At 45.5% G+C, this 18553-nt stretch overlaps 3 protein-coding genes across 4 annotated transcripts in view; 1 reads left to right on the forward strand and 2 right to left on the reverse strand.

Moving 5' to 3' along the window:
- AVIL (advillin) overlaps window positions 1-6233 on the forward strand; it is a 21461-nt gene extending 15228 nt beyond the window's left edge. Inside the window, exons 15-20 of the mRNA XM_010855204.1 lie at window positions 170-315; window positions 423-567; window positions 2009-2197; window positions 2801-2869; window positions 3762-3878; window positions 5637-6233. Coding sequence (XP_010853506.1) covers window positions 170-315; window positions 423-567; window positions 2009-2197; window positions 2801-2869; window positions 3762-3878; window positions 5637-5750 — 780 coding nt within the window. The 3' untranslated portion in view covers window positions 5751-6233. The remainder of the gene's footprint in view (window positions 1-169; window positions 316-422; window positions 568-2008; window positions 2198-2800; window positions 2870-3761; window positions 3879-5636) is intronic.
- Window positions 6234-7221: 988 nt separating this feature from the next.
- On the reverse strand, window positions 7222-15286 carry TSFM (Ts translation elongation factor, mitochondrial). The gene is made up of 6 exons (XM_010855203.1): window positions 15141-15286; window positions 14746-14916; window positions 13819-13947; window positions 12901-13023; window positions 9662-9749; window positions 7222-7815 (listed from the first exon to the last, which is right to left on the reverse strand). The coding sequence occupies exons 1-6, from the start codon at window positions 15237-15239 to the stop codon at window positions 7409-7411; spliced, it is 1017 nt and encodes a 338-aa protein (XP_010853505.1). The 5' UTR covers window positions 15240-15286; the 3' UTR covers window positions 7222-7408.
- Window positions 15287-15486: 200 nt separating this feature from the next.
- The window catches only part of METTL21B (methyltransferase like 21B), a 17082-nt gene continuing 14015 nt past the window's right edge, over window positions 15487-18553 (reverse strand). For both annotated transcript variants that reach the window (XM_010855202.1, XM_010855201.1), the window contains exon 3: window positions 15487-17353. In XM_010855202.1, coding sequence (XP_010853504.1) covers window positions 16962-17353 — 392 coding nt within the window. In that variant the 3' untranslated portion in view covers window positions 15487-16961. The remainder of the gene's footprint in view (window positions 17354-18553) is intronic.

The following is an 18553-nucleotide window of genomic DNA, read 5'->3' on the forward strand; positions in this document are numbered from 1 at the left end:
CCATAGACGGCAGCCCACCAGGCTTTCCCGTCCCTGGGATTCTCCAGGCAAGAACACTGGAGTGGGTTGCCATTTCCTTCTACACTGAGTTATTAGTCTAAGCACTTTATTCCCACATCAACGTGCCTGTGTGTGACTCACATCTGTGTTCTCCCCACCCCGTTCTCAGGGGTCTAGTGGGGATGAGCGGGCGATGGCTAAGGAGCTGGCCGGACTTCTCTGTGACGGTACTGAGAACACAGTGGCTGAGGGCCAGGAGCCAGCTGAGTTCTGGGACCTGCTGGGAGGGAAAACTCCCTATGCCAGTGACAAAAGGTACAGGACCACAGCATCCCCTCCATTTGGCTCCCCCTGCCTCCCAGACTGGTGAACTGCAGGTGATTTCCAAGCAGCTCAGCTCCTCTACATGGACTGTATTGCAGACTACAGCAGGAGATCCTAGATGTCCAGTCTCGTCTCTTTGAATGTTCCAATAAGACTGGCCGGTTCACTGTCACTGAGATCATAGACTTTACCCAGGATGACCTGAACCCAGGTGACGTGATGCTCCTGGATACCTGGGACCAGGTAAGACACAGCCGGAGAGCTTGGAACAAATGACAGACATCCTCAAGCTTTAGGCTATTTTTTTGTATAGTATCTCTCCCCCAAACCCCAGGTAAGCCAGGGTAGCCCTGGACCATCCCCAAGTCAATCAAACAATTGTCAGTGGTGACCGAAGGAAGAGCCTGCTTTTTTGCTAGGGCTGGAGAGAATAGAATGTTGTTTAAAACTCACCATCCTGGGAATTTTCCCACTATGCTCTGGGAAAATCATGCCATCCTATCACACACTCCATTCTCTCAGGACCAAGAGCAGTAGGCTGCACACCTGGAGATATGGGCCTTTGGGGGAATAAAGGGATAAAAGGGGACATCTTCAAGGCCACCCCTCTGCCACATCCGGTTTTCTTCAATTTGGCTCAGCAAACACCTCTTCCTTTCTAATCACTGTGCTGGGCGTGGTGTCGCTAAGGCAAAGGGCCCCACCCCACTCTCAGAGTCTACAGGCTGACGGAGGGTAGAGGAGACCAGATGGAGGATCATCATTTTACTGTGATGGAGGTACATATGAAGTGCCTCAGGAGCACAAATTAGGGTATTCAACACAGTTTGGGGGCTCAGAGAAGACTCTCTGGAGGAGATGTCTCCCAGACTCCAAGGAGAAACAGGTATTAATCAGGTAAAGAGGCCATTCCAGGCAAAAGAAAAGCAGGGCAGGAAATAGTCTAGTATATAGGGAACTACAAAGAGTATTATCAGAGTATAAGACAGAGTTAAAGAGTGCCCTAGAAGTGAAGCGAAAGAAGTAGGTATGGACCTTACCAACCAAGTCAAGAAGTTTGGAACTTACCCTGGAAAGCTACTGAAATTTAAGCAGGTGAGTGACATGGTCAGATTGTGCTTTAGATCACTCACTCTAGCAAGTGTAGGAGAGGAGGGAGGGGGCGTGAGAAAAAAGAAGACTCTACGTTGGGAGGCCCGTCAGCACACATGGTCCTAGTCCAGAAAGAGCTGCTGCTGGCCCACAGAAGCAGTGGAGTAGAGCTGGATGGATGGCGACAGATTTGACAGAAGCATGAGAGGTAAACTAGCTAAGTCCTGGGGATACAGATTGCATTCAGAATGATTCCCAGGTTACTGCCTTGGGTGACTGAATGGACACCATTCCCCAAGAATGGAGACACAGATACAAGTTTAGAAAAGAGCTACATGTTGGGGGTGTTATACTTGAGGTGCTTGGAGACAGCCAAGAGGAGATGTTTTGCAAGAAGCTGGATTCAGGAAGCTGACGTTCAGAGAGTTCAGGACTGGAGATGTAGATGTGGGAGATACACAAATCAAAACAAATCTGAGAAAAACTTTACTCTGCTGAGGCTGTAAACTGCTGACGGGGAAAGACGGGGCAGCACGTACTATCTAGCACTAGCCTCTGGCATGAGCGCAGTAACAGGTCTCTACAACAACAGGTGTTCCTGTGGATCGGGGCTGAGGCCAATGCTGCAGAGAAGAAGAGTGCTCTGTCTACCGCCCAGGAGTACCTGCACACTCACCCCAGCGGCCGAGACACCGGCACACCGATCCTGATCGTTAAACAGGGATTCGAGCCTCCCATCTTCACAGGCTGGTTCCTGGCCTGGGACCCTCACGTTTGGAGCGTAAGAACAGAGAAGCAGGGAGATGTTCTTACTGCCAGGGTGCTCAGCACTGACACCTCAGAAGGATGGCAGGGTACTCGAGGGCTGAGTCAACCCAGGACTGTACCCCCCCACTCCCTTCTCCCCTCTCCCGTTTTTACCTTCCTTCTCTTTCGCACCCTGCACAGCAGTTAAGTCTAGTCAGCAAATTCACAGCATGCCTCAGGAACAGGCAATGTGAGAAGTAGTAAAGTTTGTGAAGTCTGTCCACACACATTACATCCTGATAGCCAGGGGAACATTGTTGCCTGTGTTACAAATGAGGAAGCTCAGAGAAGTTACTTGTCTACAGTCACAACCAGTAGGAAGAAGCCAGGTTTTCTGACTCCTAGTCAACTGCTCTTAGTATGGAATATTGAGGAGTCACCAGCAAAGAGTGCAGATCATGTTTAAGTACCTTCCAACCCTGCATAGACCTGGAAGAGGGGATTTTCCTTTCTGCTTATCTCTGAAATGTCTTCTGTCCCCTGGCTGTTTTGCTTCTCTCAAGGGTTATAGACCAGACCTGAGACGTCCCTCCACTATAAGCAGCATCTCATCCTGTTTTCTATATTTTCTTCCTAGGCAGGGAAATCATATGAACAGTTAAAAGAAGAGCTGGGAGATGCTGTTGCTATCACAAGAATCACTGCTGTAAGTTTCTTGGAGGAGCTATTCACAGGCAACCAGAGCCAGAAAGAAACAGCAGATGCTGCAGACACAGCATGGCTGAAACCCTATCATGTCCTTCTCAGTATCACTCCGATGGTCTAATGTGATGTGAAGATTGTTTTAATCGGTAGAAAAAGCAGGCTTCAGAGCCGAGTTCCTTATTTTACTGCCTTCCAGAATTTAGAACAGACTTGCTGTTACCAAATCGAATTATTCAACTCTGTCACTCAGGAGAGATTAAATTAACTAGTAGTATTTTTCAGAAATAATAAGCTTGTAACCCAGGTGACACTATTAGTTTCTGACAGTGGCATCCACAGAAACTCAGGCCATTACCCCTGTTTTAACGGCCCCCAGAAGTGGAGCTCCCGGCCGAGAACCCAGCAGCTCTTTAGCATCAGGACAGTGCACAGCACCACTGTCCAAACCATCTGGCGTTTTGCTGTTTGTGCTCTACAAACTCAAGATTTCAAAACTCATGGCAACATAGCATCTTTAAAATGTATTTAAGAGAAGTATGACTTCAATTTGAAACCATCTCAAGGCCAGAAATGTAGAGCCCAAGTAAAAGTACCAAGAGAAGGGATGTGATCACAGTATTTAAGTGAGATTTATGCAAAACATTTACGCCAACTGACTATACAGGATTTACCTTAGACTCACTGAATCAGCTTCCCAAGAACCCCCAAACTAAACTATTTTAGATTTCCAGATGACTCTGACATGCAGCCAGCGTAGGGGACCACTGTTCTAAAAGATGATTATAAAGCATGAAGTGGTAAAAAAAAAAAAAATTTTAATGTTATAAACATAGAACTTCAATTGCACAGACCTGAGTGGTCTTTTATTGTGTCTACATTCTTATCTTCCCTAGGATATGAGAGACACAACCCTTGCCCTGAATTCTGAGCCAAAATATTACCCCCTAGAAGTTCTGTTGAAAAATCAGAATCAGGAGTTGCCAGAGGATGTGAACCCTGCCAAAAAGGAGGTGAGTGACTGACATGAGTGGAGCTCTGCAGAAGCACCATCTCGGAGTACGGCCAACAGTGTAAATACTCAGCAGACAACTGACCTACCCAGGAACTCAAGCCAGAAACCCAGGGCTCCTTCTTGATTCTTTTTCCTCACCTCCCACATCAACCCATCAGCTAGCTGCCACCCACTGCTCTCCATCTCTCTGCTACCAGTATGGTCCAGCCATCATGGACCACTGCCATAGGCCCCCAGTGAATTTTCACCTCTGTCCCTACAATCTGATCCCCATATAACAACCAGTGGGTTTTTATAGCAGATGATACTCTTCTATTTAACACACCTCGAATGGCTTCCCACTGCACTTAAAATCCAGAGTCCTCACGATGGCCTCCAAGGCCCTATACAACCTGGCCCCTGCCCACCTGATTTCGTCTTACAGGCCAGTACTGTCTTCACTTACAGCCCTTTAGCCAGTTGCTGTTTTTCTGTTCCTCAAACATGAGCCTTTCTGCTGACTACTGCTCCTGCCTGAAAAAACATCCCTCTCCCAGATCATCAGAAAGCCAGGTCCGCCTCATTGTTTAGGTCACAGCTGCAGGGTCACCTCCCCAGGAGGGCCTTCCCTGACCACCCAACCCTGCCTCCCTCAGCCCCTACAGTCCTTTTGTACTTGGTCACTCACTGTCTCTCTGCCCCACTCCCCGACACCTTCAAAAGCAGGGAGCTTGTCTGTATTGTTCACCATCACATTCTCAGCTTTTTAGCACCTAAACGGTGACTGGCAGATCATAGGCACAACTTAAGTTTCAGCTGATTTAATTAACAGTCATGTTGAATGAATGAATTTATTTTTCCCTTGAAGGGTCTCTGGGCTTCCCTGATAGCTCAGCTGGTAAAGAATGTGCCTGCCCCCAGTTCAATTCCTGGGTAGGGAAGACCCGCTGGAGAAGGGATAGGCTATCCACTCCAGTATTCATGGGCTTCCCTGGTGGCTCAACTGGTAAAGAATCCACCTGAGATGCAGGAGACCTGGGTTCAATCCCTGGGTTGGGAAGATCACCTGGAGAAGGGAAAGGCTAAGCACTCCAGTATTCTGCCTGGAGAATTCCATGGACTATATAGTCCATGGGGTCGCAAAAAGCCGGATAAAGCTGAGCAACTTTCACTTGAAGGGTCTCTAAATTTTCCACAGTGTCTTATGTAACCAATTCTTAAGTATCTGGGCAACAACTTCCTTGAAAACAGAAACCATACCTTAATAATTTTACTTGGACTGAAAATATTCATTAATCATTAATAAATAAATGTTAGAATGTTATGCTCTCAACAAGATCCACTTGATTCTGCATTGGAAAACATCTGGCTAAAAAATGGCAGATTAAAAAAAGAAAAATATTAATAAAAAATGGCAGATGAGGGCATAAGGCAAGGAAAACTGTCACTCAGTTTAGCTCTCCATTCAGCCAAAGCCTAATGTTTAGCACTCATACATAATACACAACCCATTTCTTGTCCTTCTGGCAAGACTGGTGCCAGGTGGGACTGCAAGTGCCATGAACCCAGTCAGCGCTTCCGCAGGCCACGGTGGGACTCCACCAGCTGACAAGCTCGCCAATGAATAATTTAAGTCAAACACAGACTTTCTGGAAAATTCATTCTACTTCCCCTTTCAAGAAACTACTTGGGACTATCTCTTGGCCCCTCTGCCCCCACCCCATTAACACTGACAGGTGCCAGGTCTTCTAACTAGAAACTTTGTTTTCTCTCTTAGAATTACCTCTCTGAAAAGGACTTTGTTTCTGTGTTTGGCATCACAAGAGGGCAGTTTGCTGCTCTGCCTGGCTGGAAACAGCTCCAGATGAAGAAAGAAAAGGGGCTTTTCTGAGGCAAGAAGGCATCTGCCTATTGCAAGATCCCAGAAGAGAGCAGTCAGTGCCAATGTAAGGAAAGAATTTCTCTAATTTCTGCCTAATGTCCAGCTACTTAATGGAGAGATAGTAGAGCCTGCCAATCACAGCATGTACTCCATTTTTCTCATCCCTGCATTTCTTAGTTGTCATATACCTAAAATGTTAGCTGCTCACTTTGAAATTTTTATGGTCTTCTGGCTGCAGCCTTAGCAGAAAACACTAAAACTGCAAGAAAATCTGGAGAAGTCAAAAGTAAGAGAACAGAAAAATTGTTTAAAGTGCTTAATTCTGGGGCAAGGGCCTAAGTTTGTTTTAAATTTTAAGGTTGGTATTTTCTATTTAACCCACAAATCATCAAAGTTATTCACATATATACCCTGAAGTCAAAATCTAAATGCTCAAATCTGTATGTGCCAGAAGTTTTTAAGTTTTCAAATAAAGATACCTATAAGAACAAATGGGAGTTCTTTTCAGTATTTTGGGTCTGCCCATTAGGGTAACTATTGTGTTCTATGAGAGAAATGTCTCAGGACTGGGAAGTCAAGAGGCACTGCTGGGCTTCCCTAGAGTGGCTCAGTGGTAAAGAATCCACCTGCTGATGCAGGAGACATGAGTTCAATCCCTGCTCTGGGAAGATTCCACGTGCCATGGAGCAGCTAAGCCCTTGAGACACAACTATTGAGTCTGTGCTCTAGAGCGCAGAAGCCCCAGCTACTGAGCCCACGAGCCCCAACTACGGAAGCCTGCAAACTCTATAGAGTCTGTGCTCTGCAACAAGAGGAGCCACTGCAATGAGAAGCCCGAGCACCACAACTAGAGTAAAAGCCCACAAAGCAACAAAGACCCAGCACAGCCATAAACAAATACAACTATTAAATTTTTTTTTAAAAAGAGGCACCGCTGAGGGAGCTCTCTGGAGGGTTGGGATCCCTGTTTCTGGCACAAGAATCCCAGAATCTGCCACACAGCTGTCCAGGAAACCTCAGGCCGCACCCAGCTACACCCTACTATCCAGAAGAGAAACAAGGCCATGTGTTATTAATTTCAGGAATGAGGCCAGAACCAGTGTGTATACCACCACAGAGAGCCTTCAAAGCATGCTACAGACATCAACAAATGAACCACATTTTCCAGACAACTCTAAGTTTGAGTCAACAACTGCAGAAGAGTCCATGTGGCAAAAGTAATGTAACTGGGGAAGTTCCAGGATACAAGCGTAGTCCAAAGCATCACAAAGTAAAACTGAACAAGAGAGGCCTATGTCACAGGAGGAGGAGGGGAAGACTCAGACATCTTGGGGACGCCACAATAAATGCGCGGAAGGGAGAAGCAGCACAGTTCTCCCAGACACTGTCAGCCACTTCCATGAGGCTCACCTGTTGTTTTCTAAAACGTGTCACAAGTCAGGCTCAAAAAAGCTAGACCCAGCATGACGCAAACAAGGAAAAGATTCTACTTTCTTTATTACCTAACAATTTTATTAATAGTTTTACCCACAAAGTATATAATTTCATTTATAAACTCAAATGAAAAACAAATTCTGGGTTTGAAGAGGCTTAGGAAGTAAACTTCTTTTTGTAAATGTCCAGGGTTAAGAATAAACACGTCCTCCTGGGCCCAAAATCTCTGGGATCTATTCGGCGTCTGCTGCATCTTCACCTTCTCCACACTCAAACCGCACAAAGTCTACGACGGACACCCCATGGGGCTGCACGTACTGTCCCAATGTGATGGAAGGGTCCAGCAAGTATGGCTGGGACAGCATCTTGGTTTCCGCCTCTCCCCCGGGCTCGTCGTCCAGGGAGCCAACAGAGAGGGGAGCCATGCCCACCACGTGCTGCCCAAGGCGGCGGCCAAGGTCTGCGAGGTTTGCCTTCAACTCTGACGTCTCGCAGATGACCAGGGCCCCATACTTCCCCAGCACCAGGTTGTGGAGTGAGGGGCTGTGCATTGCCCCATGGACATAAGAGCCAACATAGAAACCAGCTGGCACCTTCACCCATGCAGCCCGTTTCAGAATCATGTTTTCTCCCAGTTTCCCTGTGAGAGAGCAAAAACAAACAAAAAAAAACATGCTTCCAGAATACAATGCTCATGGTAGTACCAAAATATGCACAGCAGTGGCCAAACCTGGGAGACAGTCGTCTGCATTTATACTGTGGATGTGCCGTAAGATGGAAAGATACCATTTTCAGGACAAAGGAAAAGGGGTTTGGGGGGAGAAGGTGGGAGAAATGGAGCTTACTTTATGGAGCACCAATCAGGTGCCATGCTGGTATTTAGAAACACAGACTCTGGTGTCACACAGACCCTGGCCACATGACCTTAGGCAAATAATGATATAACCCCATTTACTAATTCATCAAGTCTTTTGTGTTCTCATCTGCAAAATGGAGATCATGTCACTTAACGTGAAGGCAGGGTTACTGGGAGAAATAAATAAGAGGTGTAAAAGAACTTATTACTGTATCTGGCCCTCTAATATGAGTACTCCCATCTGGCTAACATCACTACATTAAACTTAGGCTTAGAGAGCTTAAGGAACCTCTCCAAAGCTACAGAGCTAATGTATGGCACAGCTGGAATTCAAACTCAGATCTGACTCAATTCAGGATTTTTCCCCACCAAATCACCACCCCTCCCCCAAACCACCGTAACTGACACAGACTCCTGATCATCCATTATATTGGGGGGAAAATCCCAAACTAAAAGCCCTGGAAAATCTGAAACCCCATGTCATCTGGTGGTTTCAACTTCCCTTCATCAAAAATAAAAAGATAACATCTTTGGAGTTACTTGTAAGAACCAAAACCAGATTCTAGTTCCACCCCTCCCCCAACACTGTTCTCAGGATGCTATCCCCTCCTATCGGAAGCCCAAATACGTCAAAGGGTAGGAAAGGGTAGGAAAATAACGGGGGCTGGGTAAATAACCCTGAATTAGCCATTGTTACATCTAAAAGTCATAGAAGTCATAAACCAAAAGGGATCTTAAAACAGCTCTAAGCACCTACCCAACAGTCAATTCTGAGAAATTGACAAGGCTGAAACACCCAATTCTTCCAGAATTTCTTAAGAAGTTTCATACACAGCTGGCTGGCTGGCTGGTTTCTCAACCATGACTCACTGAAACATCATACATACCTCAAGACGACATGATAAAAACAGAACTGATGCCTTGACTGGAAACATCAGATGAGCAGTGACTTCCCGCAAGCTCCACCCCAGCCCTGCTTCCCTCCTCCCATCAAAGTCGTACAGGAGGAAGGCAAAACCCCTGCTGCTCCCACCACAATGATCCAGATGCGGTTCCTGCAGCCAGTGGTTCTGAAAAAATGTACCTTCACAAACTCAGGATCAGATTTTTTTTTTTAAAGAGAGGACAATTTCCTAAACACCATGCCCTGAAATATTCCTGGATCCCTTCGTAAAGGTGAAACAACCTCTGATGGACTATTTCCTTCACAGTGGATAGAGAGGCAGTCAACCAGAGGTCAAAAGGCCATCTCTGCCTAAAGACATGCCTTGTTTGGTCAGCAGTGATACCTGCTAATTTTAATTAGCTGCAAACAGCTAAAACCTAAGATTTTTTTTTCATACAAATCTAAATCCGTTTAAAGGAATTAAAAAATTCTGATGACAATGGAATCCTATTTCCCTCAAAGTTATCAGGTGGCTTGGTAATGGTTTCCTTCAGTGGAATGTGAGCTTTTCAGGGTGTCCACTGCTCACCAATCTCTAACACGCAACCCACCTCTCGCATTCATATTGTCTGACCTTTGCAGGAACTTGACCTTGTAATTTCTGATCTAGATTTGGAAGAATATCAAAGATACCAGGAGATTCAGTTCTTAATTTCCAGTTTCCATATCCTTACAAATACTCACCAATTGCTAAAGCCAGCTGATCCTTGAGAGAACCCTCTCTCTCAGGTCCTGCTGGAAGTTCAGAGAGCTCAGAGGAATTCAAGAAGCCCTAAGTGTGCAAAGAAAATGAACAAGAGTCATTTTCAGTACAAATGAACATGAGTCAGTCTGTACAGTTCAAATTACCAAGAGACTAAGCAAAAATATAGGTTATAGGTTATTCCTCAGAAAGTTATTTAAGACAGTTAAGTACAAAGAATGTTTTCATTAAGCCAAGGACATTAACAATTGATAACAGCTCCACTTTTATAAATATTTTATTCTATCAACACTCCACCCCCAAATCCATCCCAATCTCTGGCCTAACTTCTTAGAATGTAGCTTCCTAGAAATCAGGAATAATATTTTCATACAATCATAAAATACTAAAGCTAAAAAGTTAGTGGATTGTTGGTAGGGAGGAAAAATGGTGCAAATCCAATGGTAGGGAATTGGATAATAGCTAACAAAACTATTACATATACTTCTATCCTTTGATCTGGCAATCCTATTTCTAGAAATTTACTGTAATACTCTTCCAATGATACAAAAGTACATACGCACACTTATTCATTGAGCAAATATTTCTAATTGTAAAATACTGTAAAGTTTAAAAGTCCAAACATAGGTGGAGACTGGCTGAATAAACCACAGTACAGTCACAGATAGAATACTATGTAGCTGAAAAAAAAGAAAAGATGCCTCCATGAGCTGGTAAGGAGTATTTCCAGGGTATATGAAGTGAAAAAAGCAAACTAAAAGAATATATACGTATTATATCACCATTTGTGTAATAAATATTTGTATGAAAGTGTTAGCCTCTCAGTCATGTCCAACTCTGTGACTCCATGGACTGCAGCCCGCCAGGCTCCCCTGTCCATGGGATTCTTCAAGCAAGAATACTAGAGCGGATAGCCATTCCCTTCTCCAGGAGATCTTTCCAACACAGGGATCCAACCTGGGTCTCCTGCATTGTAGGCAAATTCTTTATCATCCGAGCCACCAGGATGAATTTGCTTATTTTTGCAAAAAGGATAACCAGAAACCAATGAAGTTGGTTATCTACCAAGAGTGGATAGGAATGGGGTAGAAGGGAGAAGGGGGAGTAACACTTGTGTGTGTTGGGGGGAGGTATTACAGTTTTAACTTTCAGAACTTCATTAGTTTTACATATTCAAAGATAAAATTAAGGAGGACTTGGAGTGAAAATGAACACTGACCAAAGAGAAACCAAACAGAAACAAACAGACCAAGCAGAAACAAAGATTCTAACAAAGATTCTAACACTGACCAAACAGAAACAAAGATTCAAAGGAATAACATAACTTCAAAAGGGGGAACACAACTAATCCAAGTTATTTTTGATACAGTCCTTTGACCAGGTAACTTCAAGGAAGGACAAAAAGAACCTCAAAGGAATCTTGAACTACTTAGTAGGTTTATTACTTGCAGTGATCAGGGATAGTAACTCTGAAACAAAGTGTGTATGCATTGTACAGCAAGTAAATAAGCAAACATACTGAAGTTGCTGGGAGCCAGTGCATTCACTATGAGAGAAGAAAGGTATAAATTACAGAATGGGGGAAGAAAAGGAAGGAGCCTGTGGTGCAGGATTAGAACTGAAACACACACACACACTTCTAGCTCTGCTGAAAGAGCAGAGCAGCAATGACATCTCAGTAGAATTAAGCATACCCAATGCCCAGATCTTCCCCAGAGGAGAGTACGGCAACCTGCTCCAGTATTTTTTTTTTAATTTATTTATTTTTTAATTGAAGGATAATTACTTTACAGAATTTTGTTGTTTTCTGTCAAACCTCACCATGAATCGGCCATAGGTATACATATGTCCCCTCCCTTTTGAACCTCCCTCCTATCTCCCTCCGCATCCCACCCCTCTAGGTTGATACAGAGCCCCTGTTTGAGTTTCCTGAGCCACACAGCAAATTCCTGCTGGCTATCTATTTTACATATGGTAATGAAAGTTTTCATGTTACTTTCTCCATACTCCAGTATTCTTGCCTGGAGAATACCATGGACAGAGGAGCCTGGTGGGTTATGGTCCATAGGGTCGCAAAGGGTCAGACACGACTGAAGAGAGTTAGCATGTACACACACACACAATGCCCAGATCTTTGTTTCTAAAAACCATTCCCCCACCAAAAAGGATCAAGACCCCTTGTAGAAGTGGCCAGTTCCATGGATGGGGGCAAGGAAAGTATGACATAAGCCCAGAATATTTTGTTATGCCAAAAAGTAAGGAAATACTTGGAAAATAATAAGCTATACCAAAGAGACAATGGAGACAGCTTGCACAGGCTTAGGTTATACTGGTCAAATCCAGGGATAATTTGAGCATTAAAACGACTAATGGATTATATGATGAATTGTAGCCTACCACATTCAATACACAAGAAGAATCTACAATGGAGAAGGAAATGGCAACCCACTCCACTATTCTAGCCTGGGAAATCCCATGGACAGAGGAATCTGGCGGGCTACAGTCCATGGGGTCACAAGGAGTTGGACACGATTTAGCGACTAAACAGCACAATATCAGGAGTAATTAACATTTATCACAAGATCTCAAGAGAAAGATAAATAGAAGGAAAAGGGTGGTACAAACAAAAAAATTGTTGTGAGTAGTTGGTTTGTTTTTGTTTTGACAATAAGGATGGATCAAAGGCATACGGATATGTCAATAATTTCTTCCTTGATCCTTCTACAGAAAAGAAAATGTTCGGTCTCCTCAATTGTGCCTTTCTCTAGGACCAGTATTTAGAAATCCTTTTCTTAGGACATTCTAGATTCCTAAATACAAAGTTTCACCTGATTTGATGGATTTTTATCCCACGGGCATTCATTCATTCATTAACAGAGATGTAATGAGCCCCAGCCAAGTGCTGGGCCCACCCTTCATGCACCAGAGACATACTAGTGAAAAGACAAATTTCCTGTCTCATGAAACTTATAGTCTATTGTAGAAGGCAAACAAGAAATGAATAAATATAAATTTAACATATAAGCACCATAACAAAATATTTTAAATGAAGCAAAATAAGGGGACAGAGCAATGGGAGGAAAGGTACTCCTCTCCTGAGAGATAAGCAGAGACATGAAATAAGGAAGTGAGACATGAGAACATCTGAAAAAATGGAACAGCAAAGACCCTAAGAGGGGAGGAACAAACCCAGCATGCTGGCGACAACCCCAAAACTCACTTTACTGTATGTGGAGAGTTGATCCTTTAAGTTCTGACAATGCAACAGGGTTCCCAGGGCTACTTGCTGGACCAACTGTTGAAATTTTAAATTTCTGGAAACAAAATCTGTCTCACAGTTCACCTATGGGAATAAATTGATACTGTTGTATAAGCTGTTTACTAATAGTCTCCAAAAGTGTCTTAAAGCAAGGTATTGACAGAACAGGCAGCAGATCCAATAAAACAGAAACAAATGTCTGTGGGATTTTAAAGCTACAGTTGCTCCACTAGCGTGAGGCCAGAAACTTAATGAAGTGATCCCTGCTGTGCCAATGAGTCAGCACTGACCTGCACCTTCAGAGATTGGTTCCGTAATGTCCCCAAAGGATTCACTTCAAGTTCACGCCTGCCTGGGCCCGCAAGCCATAATCCTCTCATTCTCTGGGCTCCTCCAATGCCAAACCACTTTTGTGATTCTCATAAGGAGCACGCAACCTTGACCCCTCACATGCACAGTTCAGAGCAGGGTTCAAGCTCCTATGAGAATCAAATGCCACCATTGATTTGATAGAAGACAGAGCTCAGCTGGTAATACAAGCAATCAGGACAGGCTGTAAATACAGAGGAAGCTTCGTTCCCTCACCTGACACTCACCTCCTGCTCTGTGGCCCAGTTCCTAAGAGGCCATGGACCGGTACCAGTCTGTAGCTTGGAGGCTGGAGACCCTCTGGGCTATCCTAATAGGCCTTCCCTCACCAACAACCTGTGCATGTCTATACTTAAATGAATTCAGAGCTAATAACTGGGGTCTCACGGGCTTAATTCTAACTAGCTTTTATGGTTCTCATACACCTCTTCTTTAAGAATGCAAAGATCTACCACAAAGCTCGCACTCAAGGAGACAGTTGCTTCTGATATCTAGAACTCTGATACTCACCTCTACTAACACAGTTGTGTCTCCTTCCTGCAGCAGCCCAATCAGACCTTCTTTGGTCTTCCTCCCATGGAGCCTAGCAGCTTTACTCCAGCCCTCCTTCTGGGCCTGCTTATGGAGCCAGCTCTCTGCCTATAAACAAAAAAGATAAAGGGCGGATGACATAAGCACAGAATTTAGAAAGGAATGGGGCTCTAAAATATCTTCAGGTTCCCCAATTCTTTCTCCTTCTCCTCTAACCTACAACAGAAACTAATCTATCATTTACTGGCAGCATACCACCAAATGCCAAACAGTAGACATTGTGCCTCATGTTTACTAAATTTTTAAAAATTATTTATTTGGCTTGTGGATCTTAGACGCAGCATGAAGGATCTTCCATCTTCATTATGGCATATAGGATCCTTAGCTGCAGCATGCAAACCTTTAGTTGCGGCAGGTGGGACCTAGTTCCCAGGCAGGGATCGAACCAGGGTCCCCTGCACTGAGAGCTTGAAGTCCTAGCCACTGGACCACCAGGGAAGTCCCATGCCTGGTATTTTGGGTAAGTTTAATCTTCACAACAACCCTATGGGGGAGATAGCAGTATTTTCTTTATGTAAAAAAAGAACTCTTAAAGATTAAGTAAGGTATCCAAGGTCGCGGGGATTCTTGTGAGGGTACCAGGATCTGAGCGTTGGTCGTTGGCCTGACTACTATAACAGCCTTGCATGGAACAGTGTGTTAGCCCTGGGACCCTGAGTCAGTTGCTTCAAAACAGGTAAGAGTCAAAGGGTGAGACTGCCATTTAAGTCAGACTCCTGTGTAGGACTGTGTATGGGCCACTGGACAGCAAGTGTGATTTCTACGGTCCCCGGCGCGACCTCTGGAAAGCACTGGGATCGGGCCCGAGTACCTCACCCCGGCTCCCCTCCACTTCCTTCCCCACACCTGTTTGAGATCCCCGCCACAAGTCTCCAGGGCTTTCTTGCAGTTTATAAAGGAGTAGCCCGTTTTCCTCCGCAGCTTCATGAGAAGCTCCTTGCTGGAAGCCGAGGACAGCCAGGACCCAGAGTGAAAAGTATGCCACTGCTGGGGCGACTGAAGCAGAGGGAGCCCGGCCTGGAGGGAATAAGAAGGGATGAGAAGCAGGAAGAGGCGAGGAGCTCCGGGGGAGGGAGCACGTCGGCCGGGGAACGACTTCAGGAGAGACGGGCCCAGGAGGTGGGGGGAAAGGCAGCGCCGGGACGCTGGACCACGAAGAGGCACCGAGGTGGGGAGAAGGGTGAGATGGAGCCGAACGCAGCCAGGGGAGGGGAAGGGAGCGTGCCGGGCGCACGGGAGACCTGCAAGGAAGGCAGCAAGGGACCAGGGCCAAGAGCGCTCAGCGGGCAGCTCCCGGTCCGCGCGACCAGGCAGAGACGCAATGACCGCAGCAGCGACATCTTTCCGGTGGCCGTACAGTGCAGCCGGTCGGCGCACCTATGAAGCCACGGGCCTACGGCGTGGCAGCGGGGCCAAAACTCTGCACCAGAACGCGCCGAGCGGGGACAGCGCCACCTGCTGTCTAGGGGGCGCATTCGCCTCCCCTACTTGGTTTCCTGAGACTACATTTCACAAGAGAGTTATTCCCCAGAGGTAAAATAATGGAAAACATGAAACCGAGTTGTCACAAAATAACAACACAAGACACGTGGTAAGACTTTATGTTTATTTCCAATGCTTATTTCTGTATCTATTTATGGCTCACTGACAAACTTGTGAGGTAGGAGAGTGGGTTCAGAAGTTTGACCAAGGTCACCTAGGGAGGAGGACGGGTGTCCTTCCAACAAACCAGGTAAATTATTTGTTGAACAAGCAGAAATATTTGATGTGTGCCTGGAACCATATAGCCCTACCCTCTAAGGTGATCTGATGGTGAGAAAATAGGGAGCAAATGATCACACAAGACAAAGTACATAAAACCCCAGGAGACAAAGAGCTAAAGGGTCTCAAAGGAGAAAAATCATATTCAAACAGGAGGCTCTGATAAAGCTTTTTTCAGGAGACAGGCTAAGAGCAATGAAGATTTTCAGAGGTAGAAATATAGGCAGGGAATCATCAGAATGAAGGAAGAAGTCAGAGAATTTTGGTGTGGGTTTAGGGAACAAAGAGTAGACCTTTTTTAATTTGGCCAGAGGTTAGAACACATGTAGGAAACCAGTAGGAAATGAAATAGAAGGGTAATTTGGGATCACATGGGATACACTGAGTACCAAGCAGAAGAGCTTATTCTTGCTTCTGTTGGAAGCAGCAGAAGCTAATTGGATCTGATTGTGGAAGATTACAAGAGTTTACAAAACAGTTTGAATGGGAGTGAATGGAGGCTAGGAGGCCACAGGAGGTGATGTGTGACCCAAGGAGTAAGTCAAGAGAGGACCAATCAGAGGCCCCATAGTGGGAGAAGAAAAGAGGTGAGGGCAAAGCACATTAGGAAGGAAGGACTGACAGGGCTTGGAAAGGTACCCCCCCAAAAAATCAAAGAGAACCTGGAACTTAGCGATCAGGACTCCAACTCCAAAAAGACTGAAGGAGCTACAGTCCAAAGGTCAGCTCTGCGGCCTAACCCCAACTTCAGGGCTAGGAAGACTTGACCCAGTTAGAGCCACTGTTCCACTAGACTATCTCTAGAAGCAAGAAGTGGGTGCTCTAAAGTTTCTTGCTTCCCAGTGCCCCCCAGCAAAAGCCCATGTTCTCTGGATGCAGGAGAGATCTTTAATGCTTATTTTCCTTTAAAAAAATTTCTAATAGAATCTGGAAAAAATAATCCATTCTGTATAAAAAGACAGTGGCTGGACAGACAGGATCAGGACTATCTCTCTTCAGCCACTGTTTACATCCCACCTAACCTCCCCTTCTCCTAAAATCCTGGCTGCCCTCTCATCTTCCTCTGCTGAGAACAGGAACTGGGAATTTCCTTTGCACTCTAGCCCTCACAGCAAGGGCTCTAGTATCCCTAACAAGCGGCCCCTCCCTGCAGCTTCCCAGGAGGCTCTCAAGAAACAATGAGGGAAGGAGGAAAGACAGGCAAGGGAGATCCATCTTTTTTTGGTCCTTATGTTTATGGCTCTGGAGATATGGCAGTTCCTTCATGAGAACGAGGGGTTCAGAGGAGCAGAAGGGTGACGTCAAGCAGGTCTTGGTCCCCTGTGCCTGGCCCTATAGATGTTGACATTTTCATCCTCATCCCGCTGGGCCAGCTCCAGTTGGAAATGCTGGGGCAGGAGATGCTGAAAGAAGCTCTCTGTCCCGTGCTCCTCTCTCATCTTGGAGGCCAGATAGATGGTGCCATGGGGCCCGCACAGATGTCGGAGGGTCCCCAGCAGCAGTGGGAAGGTGGGCTCCAGGTACACGATATCAGCCCCCAGCACCAGGTCATAGTCTCCAGGGAAGACATGCTGGTCAATCCCCCAGGACAAGGCGCGGACCTGGGCCCGGCCTCCAGGGGGCACATTGGCCTGGACGTTGCCCTGGATCTGTTCTAGGACCAGGGGTAGGTCAGTGATGGTAACATCCCCCCCTGAGAGAGAGGAAGGAGGAGAAATGCAAGTCAGAGGGACCAACCAAGGGGTTTCAGCTCCTGCCTAGAACGTCCAGAGACCTCGAGGCCTAGAGGATAATGTTTTGACTGCCCAAAGTCCACACTTTGGATTTTAGCTGCCCTAACCTCAGCTTCATCCACTGCCATCTCATTACTCTACATTCTACAACATCAACATTCTCGCTGAGCTAATCTTCAACCTCTCTGCCCAACACACAACAATCATATGTCAGCAGAAGCCTGGGCAGGACTAAGCTGGAGGTGGGCTATGCACCCACCCCCTACTGACACAAACCAGCCTTCATGGATTTGGAAAGCTTCCCAGAAGACATGACCTCAACAAGCAGCCTTAAAGGGCAAGGAGGAGTTAGTCAGGTGAAGCTTCTCAAGCAGAGAACAGAGAGTACAAAGGCCTGGTGATGAGAGAGCACGGCGTATGCAAGGAAGGCTAGACCTCAAAGAAGGTGGAAGGGAAACGTGTTAAGACATGAGAGTACAGAGGAAAATCATTATGACATGCTAAGGAGATCCAGGCTTGATCCTGAGGGCAACAGGTTTAAGGGCAAAAGCAGAGGGTGACGATGATTAGATTAGGACTTCAGAAATCTTCCTTCATGCAGTAAGCACATGTATTGAGCATCTACCAAATTCTGAGGGTACAGAGGTGAGCCAGACAAGACCTTGGCTTTTTCCTTGAGATTTGTTATAGAGGCGAAGACAAGTGAGGTAATGCAAAATACTATTTAGTCAAAATCATGGTGATTATTACAGAAACAGGAAATATTCAGAATTCATTCTCCCATTAATAGTCATTATGTGCCTATATGCCAGGTGCTGAGAATACAGCAGTGAACCAATCAGACAAGAATCCCTCACTCCTAGGATTTACAGTCTAGTGGCTAAAGACAATGACAACAAAAATGAAACAAAACACACTGTAAATCAGATGGTATGCTGAAGCAGGGAAGGAGGATAAGAACTGCTTGAGGGACAGGGCAGGGAATGTCACTTTAAACGGGGTAGTTAGGGAAAGCTTCAAACTGGTAGTTAGGGAGCAGATTATGTTTGAGCAATGACCTGTACAAAGTGATGGGGCAGACTCTATGGGTCTCTCAGATTAAAAGGTACCAAATGACGGACTAACAGAAAGAAAAGAGGTCAAGGTAAAACACATTAGGA

This window comes from Bison bison, unplaced genomic scaffold (assembly GCF_000754665.1).
Source record: "Bison bison bison isolate TAMUID 2011002044 unplaced genomic scaffold, Bison_UMD1.0 scf7180017864359, whole genome shotgun sequence".
Classification (NCBI taxonomy): Eukaryota; Metazoa; Chordata; class Mammalia; order Artiodactyla; family Bovidae; genus Bison; species Bison bison.

Coding starts and splice junctions, on each gene's coding strand:
- TSFM (XM_010855203.1), bottom strand. CDS start 15,239: ATGTCGCTGCTGCGGTCATTGCGTCTCTGCCTGGTCGCGCGGACCGGG. Junction 14,917..15,140: donor CCTTGCTGCCTTCCTTGCAG/GTCTCCCGTGCG, acceptor TATTCCCTCCAG/GCCGGGCTCCCTCTGCTTCA. Junction 9,750..12,900: donor AACTCTCCACATACAGTAAA/GTGAGTTTTGGG, acceptor TTGCACACTTAG/GGCTTCTTGAATTCCTCTGA.